Source organism: Podarcis bocagei (genome assembly GCF_964188305.1).
Source record: "Podarcis bocagei genome assembly, chromosome: 4".
Classification (NCBI taxonomy): Eukaryota; Metazoa; Chordata; class Lepidosauria; order Squamata; family Lacertidae; genus Podarcis; species Podarcis bocagei.
In genome coordinates, this window is record NC_138128.1 from 53128383 (window position 1) to 53144664 (window position 16282).

The window sequence follows — 16282 nt, forward strand, 5'->3', positions numbered from 1 at the left end:
TCTATCCATCTTTTAGGAAGAGACAGGTTTTTGATGGATCTGGCCCTGGAAATACGTTCAGGGTGGGTAGACATGAATGGCTGTGTGGAGATAGAAAAGTTTAATTTCAGACACTGACAGGAAGAGCCTAGGCTGAGTCACTTCATGCAGGCCTCTTCCTCGCTCTTTCAGATCCATAGCTCACACATGTGACATTGTTGTTCTGCAGTACAGTAGTACATTCTACAGTTTGTAGCTTTGGGAGGAAATGTAAAAGAGCAATTGATAATCACTTATGACCTCTCTTGGTAATTAAAGGAACAATTAAGTCATGCTGAGATTTAAATAGCAGTAATTAAAAGTTAATAACAATTGCTGCAATGGCCCAAGATGATGTGGTTAATTCATCACTGCCCATCAATAATGGGCAAGTTCACCTCGAAATTGGCTTGTCTTTTTTGAGTTTGCACATTGGGTTCTTGTAGCAGTCAGAAACATGGAGTGTTTCCAAGCCTTTTTCTAGAGGTCGTAAGGATGAGAACTGTGAGGAAGTGAAGACTTGGATTTAGCCAATGTCACCTCCAATTAAAAAAAAATGTAATTCAGTTACATTAAATTGAATTGAATTTTATAAGACAGTGACTCAAGCAAATTCAAAAGTGACCATTTGTATTACACAATGAAAATCAGGAGAGTCCCGTTTCTCAACTTTGTACCAATTCATCTGATTGGGATTGGTTAACTTTCAATTTAATTAGATACCTATGTCTATGCTATGGTCTTTCTCCAGGTCCTTTCCCATCTCACCCACTGCTAAGTCCCTCCCGCCCACCTGCTGATTGACAAGAATCAAAGAGCAATGAAGATAGGAGAATGAATCAATTCTTTCAGAGACAGTACAGCTGTATACATTTTGTTTCAAGCATATTCATTAGCTTGCCATGTAGAAAGGCTTCTCAGTATATTGAGCAACTTCCCCCACTACCACCCCCCACAATCAGATAATAATGTAACACTCACTCATCTCTCCTTAGTAAGCAGCTAGAGGAGGAGTGATATGCAGAGGCCAGATGAAGATCTGTGAGTGGAGGGATGTCCTATCTGCCATCCTTAGGACCCACTTGCCAAACCAAACCTGCTGTAGTCTAGAACTGGGGTGTGCAGCACAGCTAACTGTTGAATGAGACATAGTTTGCAGCAGCCTAAGGAAACTCCATCCACCTTGCTGCCTGCTCATATAAACAAGCCTACAGTGAGAGACTAGGATGCTGTCAGCAGTTTCTAGGAACCCGGTTGTGAGATATTGTGGGGGAATTATGAGTTTGTTTGGGCTCTGGGTGAATTGGGAATTGATCTTGGTCTATATTTGTTAGCAATTTGTATCAATGTAATATTCTTTTTTTAATTTTTATTGAATTTATATACAGCCATATACCCACAGGTCTGATATATGTAACAATGTACATTTTTAATAATTTGTTGTTTAAGTTACTTATTATTGTTTTAGTTTTCTGTACACCCCCAAGAGATACTTTCATGTTTTACGCAGTACAGTGGTACCTCGGGTTAAGTACTTAATTCGTTCCGGAGGTCCGTTCTTAACCTGAAACTGTTCTTAACCTGAAGCACCACTTTAGCTAATGGGGCCTCCAGCTGCCGCCGCGCCACTAGAGCACGATTTCTGTTCTCATCCTGAAACAAAGTTCTTAACCCGAGGTACCATTTCTGGGTTAGCGGAGTCTGTAACCTGAAGCATCTGTAACCTGAAGCGTATATAACCCGAGATACCATTGTATGTTGTTGTTTAGTTATTTAGTCGTGTCCTACTCTTCGTGACCCCATGGGTCAGAGCACGCCAGGCACTTCTGTCTTCCACTGCCTCCCGCAGTTTGGTCAAACTCATGCTGGTAGCGTCGAGAACACTGTCCAACCATCTCATCCTCTGTCGTTCCCTTCTAATTGTGTCCTCAATCTTTCCCAGCATCAGGGTCTTTTCCAGGGAGTCATCTCTTCTCATGAGGTGGCCAAAGTATTGGAGCCTTAGCTTTAAGCAGTATAGAATGGTCTAAATAAATAAACAGTATTGTAAAAGATGTAGGGCAAGTTGGGTTTTGATTAGGTGGCACTTGGGGTCCCTTCCAACTCTACAGTTCTATGAAGTTAAGTTAAAAGAGCAAGGTGTCCTCACATTCCTTTATATATTTTTTCAAACGTCTACTCAGAAATAGTTCCACTGAGTTCAGTGGAGTGTACTCCCAGGTAAGCAGGCATAGGACTGTAGCAGAGCTATATTCCTTTGTTTTGAAGACTGCTTTTTTACCTAAACTGTTACATCATACATGTTCATTATTACATTATTATACCATTAGATAGTAAATACTTTTAATTTGGAAGAAGTGAGTTCAATGTGACGTACTCCCAAGTAAATGGCTATATGATTGCAACTTAAATGTGTGTTTGTTATATTGGAATGCAGTATAAACGAATTCTACATGTTTTTCTCTTAATGAGGAGATATGTAATCAAGTTCCCCTAGCAGCTGATGCAGGCAACACTGGTTGGGGACAATCTGCTTCTCAGATTCACCTGTTACTGCAAGCAAAATTCATTCCAACATTCGGTTGCTATTAACTGGGAGATTACTTAACCAAAAGATTAATCTCAGCTTTGAAGCATTTTAATTTAGATATATTTCGAGGGAATTGTTTAGGAACCATATTTCATAAAGGACGGAAGCATATGGGAATAGGGAATAGAATGTGGCATGGGTATTGTGAACTGTTCCTGACAAACAACAAAATGTATGGGAAAAGACAATAGTTCAAAGGGCAAGAAGGTAACAGAGGAATGCCTATGTGGATAGAGATGAATAATAATAATAATAATAATAATAATAATAATAATAATAATAATAATAATAATAATATCTTTATTGTCATTGCCCCCTCTCGGGGACAACGAAATTACTTGGCTGCTCCATCCACCCAGGTAGGGCACTCCACACAAAATCAAATCAACTATAAAAACACTAGTTAAAACAATACAGTATAAAACAGCAAGGGAGATTAGATGACTTTCAAAGTCCAGGCTTCCCATTCAGGGCCGAGATCGCTCTGGGGAAGAAGCTGTTCTTAAGACGGCTTGTTCTTGTCTTCATCGTCCTGTATCTCCGTCCCGACGGCAGGAGCTCGAAGAGACAGTGACCAGGATGCGATGGATCTTTTACTATGTCCAGTGCCTTCCTATGGCACCTTGTGGCATAAATCTGCTCTAAGGTGGAGAGTGGGCAGCCAACAATGCTCTCTGCTGCCTTAACAACTCTGCACAACCCCAACCTGTCCCGGGTAGTACAGCTTCCGTACCACACACATAAGCCATAAGTGAGCACGCTCTCAATGGCACAGTGATAGAAGGCAAGCAGCAGTTTCTGCGGAAGATGGTTTTTCCTTAGAATTCTCAAAAAGTACAGTCTCTGCTGCGCCTTCTTCACAAGCCCCCTTGTGTTGACACTCCAGGACAGATCCTCTTGTAATTCAATGCCCAAAAATCTGAACGTTGTTACCCTCTCCACACAGACCCCATCAATCAAAAGTGGCTGGACATTGCTCTTCTGTCTCCTGAAGAGGTATAAGGGCCCAACCGAACCCTCTGGGGGCGGTCTGACAAAAAGTCCAATATCCACCCACAAAGTGATAACGGAAGCCCCAGATCTTCCAGTTTAGACATCAGACGTTGTGGTAGAATGGTATTAAATGCCGAGCTGAAATCTAAAAAAAGCAGTCTGGCATAACCCCCCCGCTGCTCCAAATGTGCAAGAACGGCATGGAGGGCAATCGCCACAGCGTCCTCTGTCGATCTTTTCGTTTTATAAGCAAATTGGAATGTGTCCAGTCCCTCTGGTAGGCAGGCAATGACATAATTTCGTACCAGCTTTTCAAAGCACTTCATGATTATGGGTGTGAGTGCTACTGGACGAAAGTCATTCAGATCTTCCGGGTTAGATTTTTTTGCTATTGGAACGATAGTAGAGGACTTTAGGCAGGATGGAACAATAGCCTGGGCTAGGGATCGATTTAAGATCCCAGTGAAAACTCCTGCTAGTTGATCTGCACAGTCTCTCAATACCCTTCCAGCTACCACATCTGGCCCTGTGGCCTTCCTTGGGTTGATTCCCTTCAACACCTTCCTCATCTCTTCTTTTTCCACAGAGACTACTACCTCATGGTGGGGTTTGCAGCTGAAGCTTTATTCTGAGGCATCATGTTATTTTAGGGGGGCTGTTTTCTCACTGTGTATCTGTTGATGTACTGAGAGAGAATAGGGAGGGTTAAGATGAGTGCAGTTTATTCTAAACTTGGAATAACAATAAAATGAATAATGAAACTAGAAACCAGTAGATACCCAGGGGTTCTGCAGGGTAAACACTGGACTATGTCCATTGCGTGTAAGAGCTGATTTACATGTATTATAAATTAAATTATTACATGTATTATAAATCAAGTGTAATTTAGAAGCCAGTGTCATTTCCATAGCATAACATTATCACAATTTTAGTGTTTTGCTGGTTTTTGCTTTGTGCTTTTTGACATTTGTATTAATTTCATTTTGTTTTTCCTCTCCCCCCCCCCTTCAAACAGGATGACATTTACATGTATGGAGGCAAAATTGAAACAAATACTGGTAATGTCACTGATGAATTATGGATTTTCAACATACCCAGTCAGACGTGGAGTACCAGAATTCCAGCAGTACTTGTTCATGGCCAGCAATATGCGGTCGAGGGTCATTCTGCACACATAGTGGAGCTGGATAGCAGGGATGTTGTCATGGTCGTGATTTTTGGTTACTCTGTCATATATGGTTACACGAGCAGCGTGCAAGAGTACTATATCAGTAAGTTTTTTTCCTTTTCAGTGTGTTCATATTAATAGATCCAAGGCATTCTGATGCAAATAGGGGACAGCAGAGAGAGAGAGAGATTTTAAAATTACATGAATCCTTATTGAGATATGCGTGAGCTGACCCTTTATCAGAAGTATGTTTTATCTGATGTGCTGATAGAGATAAAAGTCTTTAAAAAAAACAACTATGTGAAGAGGATGTACCGGTATTTTTTTATTTGAAGTGAGGAAGATTCTCATACAGAGGCTTTGTGGATCACCAAGAAATGGGGAAAGATAGTGAAAGCTGGAAAAAGTTACATTTCTTGGGAAATGTCCAAAGAAGGAGCATTAGAAGGAAATAGCCCCGCTTGAACACTACCCTCCATTGTATCTGGCCAATGGGACCTATCTTAAAAGTTCATTCCATTAAAGCAACTATTAATAACCCCAAATTTACAGCTTCTCTCTGAGTCATGTGCCCAGCACATCTGACATTTACTTCTCCTGAAGCAAAACCTGCTCTCAAACATTAAAAGACCTTAAAATTGGATTTTGGCAGCTGACTAAAGGGTCAGGTGCTGTTATTGAAGTTTCCAGATCCATTGCAGAAAACATCAGGTTTGATAAGAGGGTAAGACTTGGTTCCTGCCTCAAATTTCTTCTGAAAACAATTTAGTTCAGTATTTATCATGTTTGATTTTAATGCTCTTGCATATTAGATTTTGGGGTTATTATCTGTACTACTTTAAAGAAATAAAAATTTAATTGTAATTTTTAACTGCAGTTTTACTAAAGTCCAGCAGGATGCACTCCTGCACCACCCTTTTTACTATTGAGTACCGTATAAAGAAAAATAATGTTCAACAGCTGAAAGTATCCTTTTGCACATTTTCTCTCCTACTTTGAATGTGTTAAAGGGCATTGTTTTGTAGTTCCAACATGAAAAAATAGTGATTAATTAATGATGTCACATTCACTAAACAGTAACTGGGATGTAAAGAAGTGTACTTTTTAACGTTCAGATATATTAATCTTTTTTGTTTGTTTTTTTAAAAACACTATGCTCTTTAATGATCTTTAATTGCTGGTTGCATTCTTTATACTAGTGAACCATAAGTGGTTCATTAAACTAAGTCAGGACTGTAGTAATATTTAAATGTAACTATATAGTATTTCTAACATTCATAAATATTGTAGTATCTCAAGCATTTGACTGTGGGTAGGGAGAAGGAATTGGGCTCAGAAACAGGCAATCACAAACTTTTTAGTCCATTAAGTATACAAGATTATTGTGAAGCATCAAATTTTCAATTGTAATTTGATTTATGTGATGTTTCAAAGTAATATTGGCTCAATTTAGCAATCAATTAATTTGACCAATCCTACTTTAAAGCTGCCTATACCATCATGACATAGTGGCCCAGATCACACAATCAAATTCTGGCTTAATAAACCAGGATATTTACCATATTTTTTGCTCCTTAAGACACACTTTTTACCTCCTAAAAAGTAAGGGGAAATTTGTCTGTGTCTTATGGAGCGAATGCAGGCGGGAGGCTCTGCTCAGCGCTCAATTTAAAGAGCCGCGTGGAGTGTGTGTGTGGCTCTTGCTGACATTTCCCCGAGGAGGGAGAAGGGACTGACAGGCTGCTCTTCTCCCTCCTGGGGAAAAGCCAGCAAGAGCTGCACACACGCTCCGCATGGCTCTTTAAAGGGAGCACTGAGCAGAGCCTGTGTGCAGCTCTTGCTGGCTTTTCTGGGAGGAGGGAGAAGGGACTGACGGGCTGCCCTTTGTCCCTTCTCCCTCCTCCCAGAAAAGCCAGCAAGAGCCGTGCGCTCTTTAAAGAGCCGCGCCTAGCATGTGTGCGGCTCTTGGGGGCTTTTCCGAGAGGTGGGAGAAGGGACTGATGGGCTGCCCTCTGTCCCTTCCCCCACCTCCCAGAAAAGCCAGCAAGAGCCGCTACCAGGCTCTGCTCAGCGCTCCCTTGTAAGGGTTCCCTTTTGTCCCTCATCCCGCTTTGCTAGGAAGCCAGCAGAAGAAGAGGTGCTGCGCAGCTATCGCTCTTGCTCTGCTGGCTTCAGCGAGAGCTACGCAGCTTGCTCTGCTGGCTTCTCATCAAAGCGGGAGGGGGGACGGAAGGGTTTAAAGCAAGGAAAGTGAGAGCTGCTTACATGCTCTGCGCAGATTTTTTTTTTCTTCCTTTCCCCCTCTAAAAACTAGGTGCGTCGTATGGTCGGGTGCATCTTATGGAGTGAAAAATACAGTATTTTATTTAATTTAATGAATGTGTACCCTACCTTTTAAGGATAACTTATAAGGTGCTTGAAAAACAAATTTATAACAATATATAAAACAAAAAAATTAAAACCACAACCATAATATGGTAACTAAATAAAAACTGCCAACAATAAGTATTAAAACAACACAGCCCATCCCATAAAATAACAAAATAGAATAATGCAATAACAGCAGCTCGATAAACGTGATGGAAAGGCATCAGTAAATAGTACCACAGAGCCTAGGACTTGCAGATCAGAAGGTCGGTGGTTCGAATCCCCGCGATGGGGTGAGCTCCCATTGCTCAGTCCCTGCTCCTGCCAACCTAGCAGTTCGAAAGCACGTCAGAGTGCAAGTAGATAAATAGGTACCGCTCCAGCAGGAAGGTAAACGGCATTTCCGTGCACTGCTCTGGTTCACCAGAAGCGGCTTAGTCATGCTGGCCACATGACGCGGAAGCTGTACACCGGCTCCCTCGGCCAATAAAGCGAGATGAGCACCGCAACCCCAGAGTCGGTCACGACTGGATCTAGTGGTCAGAGGTCCCTTTACCTTTACCTTTAAAAGCTTGCAGGAGGTTGTCAGATCCCAACTGCCAAAAAAGCCCTCTCTCCCTTGTGCCTGCCAGCTAGCTAATAGATTTCATCAGCAAGTAGTCCTCAGAAGCAGATATTACAGCGCATGTGCATGCAACCCCTTAGCTGCTGCTTTGCTTCTGTGAAGTGGTAAAATAAACTAGAAATGTGCAGTTAACTATAGCTTCCCATTTTATGTGACCTGGGTACCATAACTTCCAAACAATCCAGGGTTCAGAAATTGATTTCAAAATCCTGACTTGTGTGGAAGCCACAAACTGTAGTTTCTGGTACACATATAAGAGGAAGCCGTGGTAAGCCGTGGCTTCCTGGCCTGTTTTTCTGTTCACATAAAAGGTTAAAAATGAAGTGGCAGCAAAAATTTTCTATAGGTATATGCAACTTTTGCATACCCTGGCTTATTCAGCTAGGATTTGATTGTGTGGATGCAGCCATTGCAGCAGTGAATTACAATCTTTAGTTATGCATTTTGTGAAGAAGGACTTTATTTTCTCTGTCCTGAATCTATTTTACCATTAATGTCATTGGGTGACTTTCTGCTACAAAGTTATAGGGGGGAGGGAGAATAAATTTCTGTCTACCTAAGCTAGGACAAGGGAGTCCAAAGAGACAGAGTAGATGGAAGGGTTCAGAAGTGATATAGAGATATAGATATAGATATAGATATAGATATAGATATAGAAATCACACGCACACTCATATTCATATTCATATTCTCAGAGTAGATCCATTGAAATTACTGAACATGACTAAGTTAGGTCTATTAATTTCAATAGTTCTACTCTGATTAAGTTAGTTGAATACCACTCCAATAGTATATGGATTTATACTAGCCTCCTAGCTCTGCTGCACTGGCTTTGTTTAAAATGGAGCTGGAACATAGCTGTAGAGTTTCTCATGCTGTTAACATCAAATATTGTTTTCATGAGCATAGAGCTAACATTAGCTTCTTTTAATCTCTACTGAAATTCTGCACCTGAAGAAAGACTTGACAACTAATACTGGAGCCATCAATTCCCTACGGTCTCTACAAGCCAGACAGGAGTTGAGCTCTTATACAAAGTCAGAAACAAAAATATACTTTGTATAGTTTACTATGTAGACACTGTAATACACACGATGAAGCAAAATGAGAAACATGTCATAATAACTTCTTACTGTGGCACTGCATTGCTCATTAATAGTCAGCATTGTGGAAATTTATATTTCTGAGTACTAAGTACTTGGAGGAATTCCAGACTCCAATGTATGTAAGATATATGGTTAGCTAGATTACAGAGAGGGCTTCTGCTTCACTTAGAAACTAAAATGAAAATTTCACTGTTCATTGAATATTTTATTGCTGGGGAAGGTGTTTAGGACTTGTTTCCATTTTATGACTTCCTTTAAAATATTAAAAATATATTAGTAGAGGATTAGTAAAACAGATTCTACTCCAGAGCAGATTTTAATAAACTTTAGTTCATGGCTTTAAGCTTTGTGTGGTGACAAAATGCATTTTGTACTGTTAGCTATTGTTATGATTCAGGATTAATCTCAACTTTCTGTGTTTCTATATAATGATAATAGATCGTCTACATCAAATATTAATGAGAAATTTATAATGGAGGGCACATTTTGCTGTTACCAGCATTGTAGCCAGGAATTATTTTATTACAAATGCCACTGGGTATTTATTTAAGCATGGATTCATTTTATAAAGCTTTAGTTTGTAGGATCTGGTCTATGCTATGTAGTTCATTTTCTGAAGTTGATAATCCTCCTGTTTCATTTCACCTCCAAACCTTATTTCCACTAAAGCTGAATACATTTTGTAGTAAACTTTTGTGAATTCCCAGGCAGCATTTATCTACAGGGCTGCAGCTGTAGGATCATTTTTAAACTATAAAATTCCAGATGGTGACTCTTAACTCAATACAACCTGCTTTTTTTGGAACTCGGCAACACAGAAAACAGATCAGGAAAATCTGAATTCTGATAGATATATAAAAGCACAGTTTGGTCCTGTTTAGAAAAATAAATCCTTGAAAGGAAATATGTTCATTTTTATCTCTGTTCCTACTTTATTTGTGTTACGTTCCTATGTCCAGGAAATTGAATCTGGGGCACAGCTGACAGGGACAATCCTGCCCCTTATCCCTTGGGTATTACTGGATGTACCTCTTTACTTCTTCTGTAGGAGTTAATGGTTGCTCAGTGGTAAAGCAAGTTCAGTCCCTGGCATCTTCAGGCAGACCTGGGAAAGCCTTTCAGCCTGAAATGCTTAAGAACTGCTACCAGTCAGTGTAGACTATAGTGAGCTAGGTGAACCATTGGTCTGACTCTGAATAAGGTGGTTTCCTGTATTCCTATGGCAAAGATAGAAGCAGCGCACACATGTGGTGAGGTCAAAACCCGTTCTTCCCCACAGATAGAAATCCTACATAGCCAGAATGCAAAGGTTCACTGAACATGTCTGCTGAGGTCCATAGGAAGTGGGTTTAAAAAAAAGTTCTGATACTTATAGCTTCATAAAAGTGCCATTGATGCCAGCACAAAGTGGCGTCCAAAGGCAGCAAGAAAAAGTGGGTGCCACTCTGTACCTGTGAGTACCATCACAAAGCAGTTAATGTGCCTAACAACCAGCTGCTGTGCATATTTGCAGACTCCTGGAGAACATGCACATAATTCTTCCATTAAGAGGGAATTGTGCACATTTCCTGGTCCATATACATACTATATCTTGTTCATCTTGAGAGAGTTCTTACATGAACTGTTACCTGAGACATTTTACACTTCTTAAACTATACCTCCATTTGTTGATAATTGCTGGACTTGATTCTGTATGTAGCTACTATCTACTCATACCTCACATATGTGAAAATGGATTCCAGTAGTGAGGATTGCACAATGGTTCTTCACAGCTTAAAAAACATACTGGTGATCCTTCATTTTGAAATTGCCTATCCAAAAAGAGGGTTTTATAATAGAATTTTCACCTTGACTTGTTCTTTCCACTATTGTGTAAAATACATTGGGGGGAGAGTGTTCGGAAGGGGAATGTTGCCAAAATGAACTTCAAAGTCTAATTATCATTACATTTCCCTTAGATATTTTCCCCTAGAGCATTTTGGCAAAATCGCAGTGGGAGGGCAGAAGCAGCATACATTACTCTCCTGCAAGAGGTGGGTGGTGGGGAGTATCAGCTTAGAGCCAAAAATGCTCTTAGGTTTTTTTGGATAGTTTTTTTTTAAAAAAGATACTTCAATTGGCTCTGAATGCAGACGCCAGTCTGCTACAAATTCAAACAAGTCAGTCCAGTAGAGGCTTTATTCAGAAATTTTCCAAGATACAAAAGCACTGTCTTGCTTTAGCTAAAGCAAAGCAATAATATTATATTCTCCTTGAGACTCACATTGAGATTCTTAGAGAGTTTATGAGGTATTGCTAACCTAAAGCAAAATAAATTTCCCTGTGGACTAGCCCAGAAAAGCTTTATGGTTCAAGTTAGTAAAACCATCCACACAATTCCCCTCCTGAGATTTATAGATTCCCCACCAAAGCCATAATTCTCATAACAGAATGAAAGGGCAAAAGGAAGCTCCTTTGCTCTAGTATCAGACCCAGAGGTGATGATAACACCTCAAAAACATAAACACAATTCTAGACTTCCAAGTAGCAGAAACTCCTGCTGAAACGTTTATCAACCTCTTCTCAATTTTTAATTTCTGTTTCAAATATAATAGCTTTTTAGCTTTTAGCTGGTGAGGGCAGATGCAACTTGGAGGAAATTGAGATGCTTCCAATAGCTGTTTGTTAGTCTAAGTATATCAATAGAGAAGGGGATCCACACAATAAGGAAGAAATAAGTGTTCATATAGACACCAATATCATTTCAATGAACTCTGAGACATTGTTTAAAGCACACATATAGTTGTATATGATACTCCTTTATGATGGGGATGCTGAATTGAAACCCACATTATCCCTAACCACTGACCATGCTGGATAGAGCAGATGAGTGGCATCTGAACTCACCCTATCCCTGCATATTGATCTACTTGGGATGCCTTAGTCTCGGTTCTTTCCCGTTACGAAGGGCATTCCCAGATCAGGGGCTTCTCTGTGGTTGTGTTGCAACTTTGGGAACACTTCACTAGTGAGACCCGTCAGGCCACATTGTTGCTAATATTTAGGTACAAAGTTGAAACCTTACTCTGATGATTCTCTTTTTAAATTATATTTTTAAATAAGGACTTGGGAAGGGGGAGAAACTGACAGGAAGGAAAAATAAACAGGTGACTGAATCCAGATTGATCAGTACTAATGCTTTCATTGGTGTTTGTCTACTGATCATGCCTGTTTAGTTTCTTCTGTTCTTATGGTGGCTTTTGGGAGTTCTTCTTGGCTTTCCATAGGTTATATGTTCATATGACATTGGTATTACTTGGCTTTGACCTAAGCTGGTCTACTTTCTAAGCAGGCTAAACTTTCTATTAAGAGTTTTAATGTTGCTGAACTATACTTTTGAAACATTTGCTTCTTTTCTTGTCACACTAAACTAAGACTCAAATTGAGCCAAACAATGGTTATGAGTTAGTTTTAATAAATGTAAACATTTAACCACAGTTGAGACCAGTTTTAGTCTCATGGAAATGGCAGGGGAAATGCTGGATATGTAATGCCTGATGTTGCTTGACAGAGATGATTAGGAATGGGGCAGCACATGACCTTTTCTTTTGCACTTGACAAACCCAATTATCTTAACAATAATGCTTTAGTTAAGCACTTCCCGACAAAGTGCTGCAGCTTTGTATAACTTTTGGAAAACTGTCTATTAAAAATTTCTATTAAAATATTTTAAGAAATGAAGTACATATTGAAAGGCACCATATCATGGTATAAATAAAATTCAAGTGGGTATTCCCCCCCCCCGAAATAAGAAACATAAACCACTACATCATTAGATTTCTGCTCCAAAGAACATTATAGTCATGCAATACAGTGTTCTTAAATAAAGAATATGAGAGCTTCTAATGGAATAGATATATATATTTGCCCACCTACTTTGACCATAAATTTAAATCTGGAAAAGAGTGAGTAACAAGGAAAAACTCTTACTTCTATCAGTCTCCAAATTACATCTTTCTTCAGGGTTAGTAAAGGGCCCCATACATTTGAAGATATATACATAGATAGATAGTTTTCTTCTCTTAAGCATACATATTAAGTTTATTTCATTATTTCTTATCTTTATGTAGCCATTCATTCAGAAAGGGTGCAACATTGTACCTCCTACTCTAGCAAACAAAATCCTTGTTGCAGTCAGTAAATTCTAAACCAGGCATCTCCAACCTTTGGCCTTCCAGATGTTTTGGACTATAATTCCCATCATCCCTGACCACTGGTCCTGTTAGCTAGGGATCATTGGAGTCGTAGGCCAAAACATCTGGAGGGCCGCAGGTTGGGGATGCCTGTTCTAAACAATTTCTTTAGGTCTAGAATCTACCTGCTTTCCTTTAAAACCAATCAATAGGATGTACGTAGAGAAATGTGGTGATATTGTTAGAATTATTGCCCCGTGCTTGCAGTCATGGGATTGTTTTATCACATGACGGTGTATGTTTTCATTCCATATAGTGCGAAGTGACGGAGACAGGATGTTTATATGACTGTGGTCCGTGATGTAGGACTATTATCTTTTGTTCTTTCTCTTTGCTGCCTGATGTGAAAGGAGAAGCTGAGTCAGAATGCTCCGAGTGTATTATATGTAAATAAAGTAGTTTAGCCAAAATGCTGCGCTGCTGAGCCTGTCACGCGAACTGCCAACACTCTGCAGGATCCTAAAGTGTGCTGATGCCTCTTGGTATCAGTCGCTGTGATGTTCGGACTGGAGAAAGCTTTTGAAGCTCCCGAACGATCAGGAGGGAGAGAACATGCCAGTCGGGCATGTGTCTCTATTGGGTTCCTACTCGCGTGTAGAACGTTGCTGACAGTAATTAATTAAAAAAAAATTCCCTTTATTTTCCCCCCAAACCAGGTCGGGGAATCCAAACCAGGTTGGGGAACAGCGGTATGGCGGCGCTGCGCCTCCCCGCTGTCCCCCGAGCTTGTGGGGCTGGCGCTAGGGAGAAACGCGCTTCTCCACAGTGCCAGCCTCCAAACCAGGTCGGGGAACAGTGGGATGGCGGCGCTGTGCCTCCCCGCTGTCCCCTGAGCTTGTGGGGCTGCCCGATGTCTGCCTGAAGCGTGGGGCACACTGAAGTAGCACGCCCCGCGCCCCGAGCAACAGGCTGCTATCAGGGCTCCCCAGGCTATGGATATCTGCCCGGCGCGCGGGGCCCTCTGCTTCAGGGCGCCCGCGTGCCAGGCAGCAGGCTGCTATCCGCAGCCTAGGGAGCCCTGTGGGAACTCCTGCAGGGCTCCCCAGGCTGCGGATATCTGTGCGGCGCGAGGGGCGCTCTGCTTCAGGGCGCCCACGCACCGGGCAGAAGGCTGCTATCTGCAGCCTAGGGAGCCCTGCGGGAACTCCCGCAGGCTCCCCAGGCTTGCTGATAGCTTCCTGAAGCCTGGAGAGCGAGAGGGGTCGGTGCGCACCGACCCCTCTCGCTCTCCAAGCTTCAGCGAAAGCCTGTATTCGCCCCATAGGACGCACACAGATTTCCCCTTCGTTTTTGGAGGGGAAAAAGTGCGTCCTATAGGGCGAAAAATACGGTATATACATATATTATATTGTATTACAGTTTTAACCACCTTTTTGTTTTTGTTCGTCCACTGAATTTTTTCCATAAAATAAAGTTTCCAAACCATCTTCTGAAGCAGCCACATATATAATTACATTGCAGCAATTATCAAAGCATAGACAACAGAAGTAAAGCTTTCCTGGTCCAGATAGGGATGTAGCTGGGTCACCAGTCGAAGCTTATGGAAGGCATTCCACACCAGCGATGCCACCTGAGCCTCAGGTGACATCAAGGGATCCAGAAGTACCTCTAAGCTGTGTACCTGCTCCTTCAGAGGAAGTGTAACCACACCAAGAGCAGGCAACCTCCCATCCATCCGGTCTAGGGAACTGCCCACTAACAATGCCTCAGTCTTATCTGGAATGAGCCTCAGTTTATTGGCTCTCATCCAGTCCATTAATGAGGCAAGATCACAGTCTGGCTCATCCACTGCCAAACCTGTACATGTAAAGGAGGAGTAGAGCTGCATGTCATCAGCATATTGCTGACAACATACTCCAAAACTCTGGATGACCCTACTTAGTGGTTTCATGATGTTAAACAGCATAGGGGATAAAATTGAGCCCTGAGAAACCCCACATTGAAGGCTACACAATTTAAAACATTTTAAAAATACTGGTCTGTTTCTATGTATCTCACTGTGTGTATTCCGGGTGTAGACAGGAGACCGAGTTAGAGCTATGTTGAGCTGGTCCTTGGGCTGGTTAGGTGTTCTGGCTTGTTTAGCTGTGGAGACATCAGTGACTAATGTGATCAAGTAAAATACTATCTGATGTCTCAAAATGAAAATGACTGAGAGAGATACATAAGCTATCCCACTGTGGTATAAATAGCAGGGATGTTTTGTCTAAAAGAAGAGGAAAGCCTGTGAGCACTTAGGATATGAGGCAATGTCAAATCCATAGTTAAGAAATCTGAAGTGTGTAGACTAGATCCTTGTGCTTTCTTATCCGAGCTGTATTTAACACATAAGTACCTTTTAAAAAGAGAAAACAAGCATGTTCATAGAATAACAAACGGGAATTATTTCTAGGCCTGTTCCTAAGAAGTAGTTAGTGTAAGTGTTTCTAATACCACTTATGTCTCCTTAGACCAGTGATGGCCAAACTTGGCCCTCCAGCTGTTTTGGGACTACAACTCCCATCATTTCTAGCTAACAGGACCAGTGGTCAGGGGTGATGGGAACTGTAGTCCCAAAACAGCTGGAGGGACATGTTTGGCCATCACTGCTTTGGACTATGAACCCGACAGCAGGGACTATCTAGTTTTTGTATACTGCTAGCCTTTTTTTGACTAGAGGTTTAGCTATAAATTCAATTAATTTATTACATGAGGCTGCTTTATAGATGGTGAAGGAGACAAATTTGGAAGTTGTTGAGACAGTCACTGCCTCTCACACTATCCACCTGTTTCTAGTAGACTGAGAATCCACAGACTTTGAAGCCTTGCAGCATAAAATGTAAATAATCTATGAATACTTTTTTAAAGTCATTCTGTAAAGTTGCCAAATCAGCTTTCACATTTTAATGAAAAAAGTCTTTACATCTTTTGCTGAGTAAATTAATATTCAAGGTGCTACTTCACAGTATGAGAGACAACACATTTCTAGGCTAGCTTTTAGCTATAATTCCACATAGCTCAACAATATTGATGGGAAAGGCAACGAACACAGAGACTTCTTAAGAAGTTTCTTTTGTAGCTCTTTTCTCTATGTAGTTCATTTTACCCATAATCTTTTCTCCTGCTGCTATACCGAAGAAGAATTCACTAGCAAAAAGACACATAAACCTTATAAATTTAGCTATATTGCATGTTGCCAAAGTG

The 16282-nt window shown here is 41.0% G+C and overlaps 1 protein-coding gene across 3 annotated transcripts in view; it reads left to right on the top strand.

Annotated features, from left to right (window-relative positions):
- ATRNL1 (attractin like 1) overlaps window positions 1-16282 on the top strand; it is a 503197-nt gene that overhangs the window by 73876 nt on the left and 413039 nt on the right. For all 3 annotated transcript variants that reach the window (XM_081192831.1, XM_081192833.1, XM_081192832.1), the window contains exon 8: window positions 4617-4872. In XM_081192831.1, the coding sequence (XP_081048957.1) occupies window positions 4617-4872 (256 nt within the window). The remainder of the gene's footprint in view (window positions 1-4616; window positions 4873-16282) is intronic.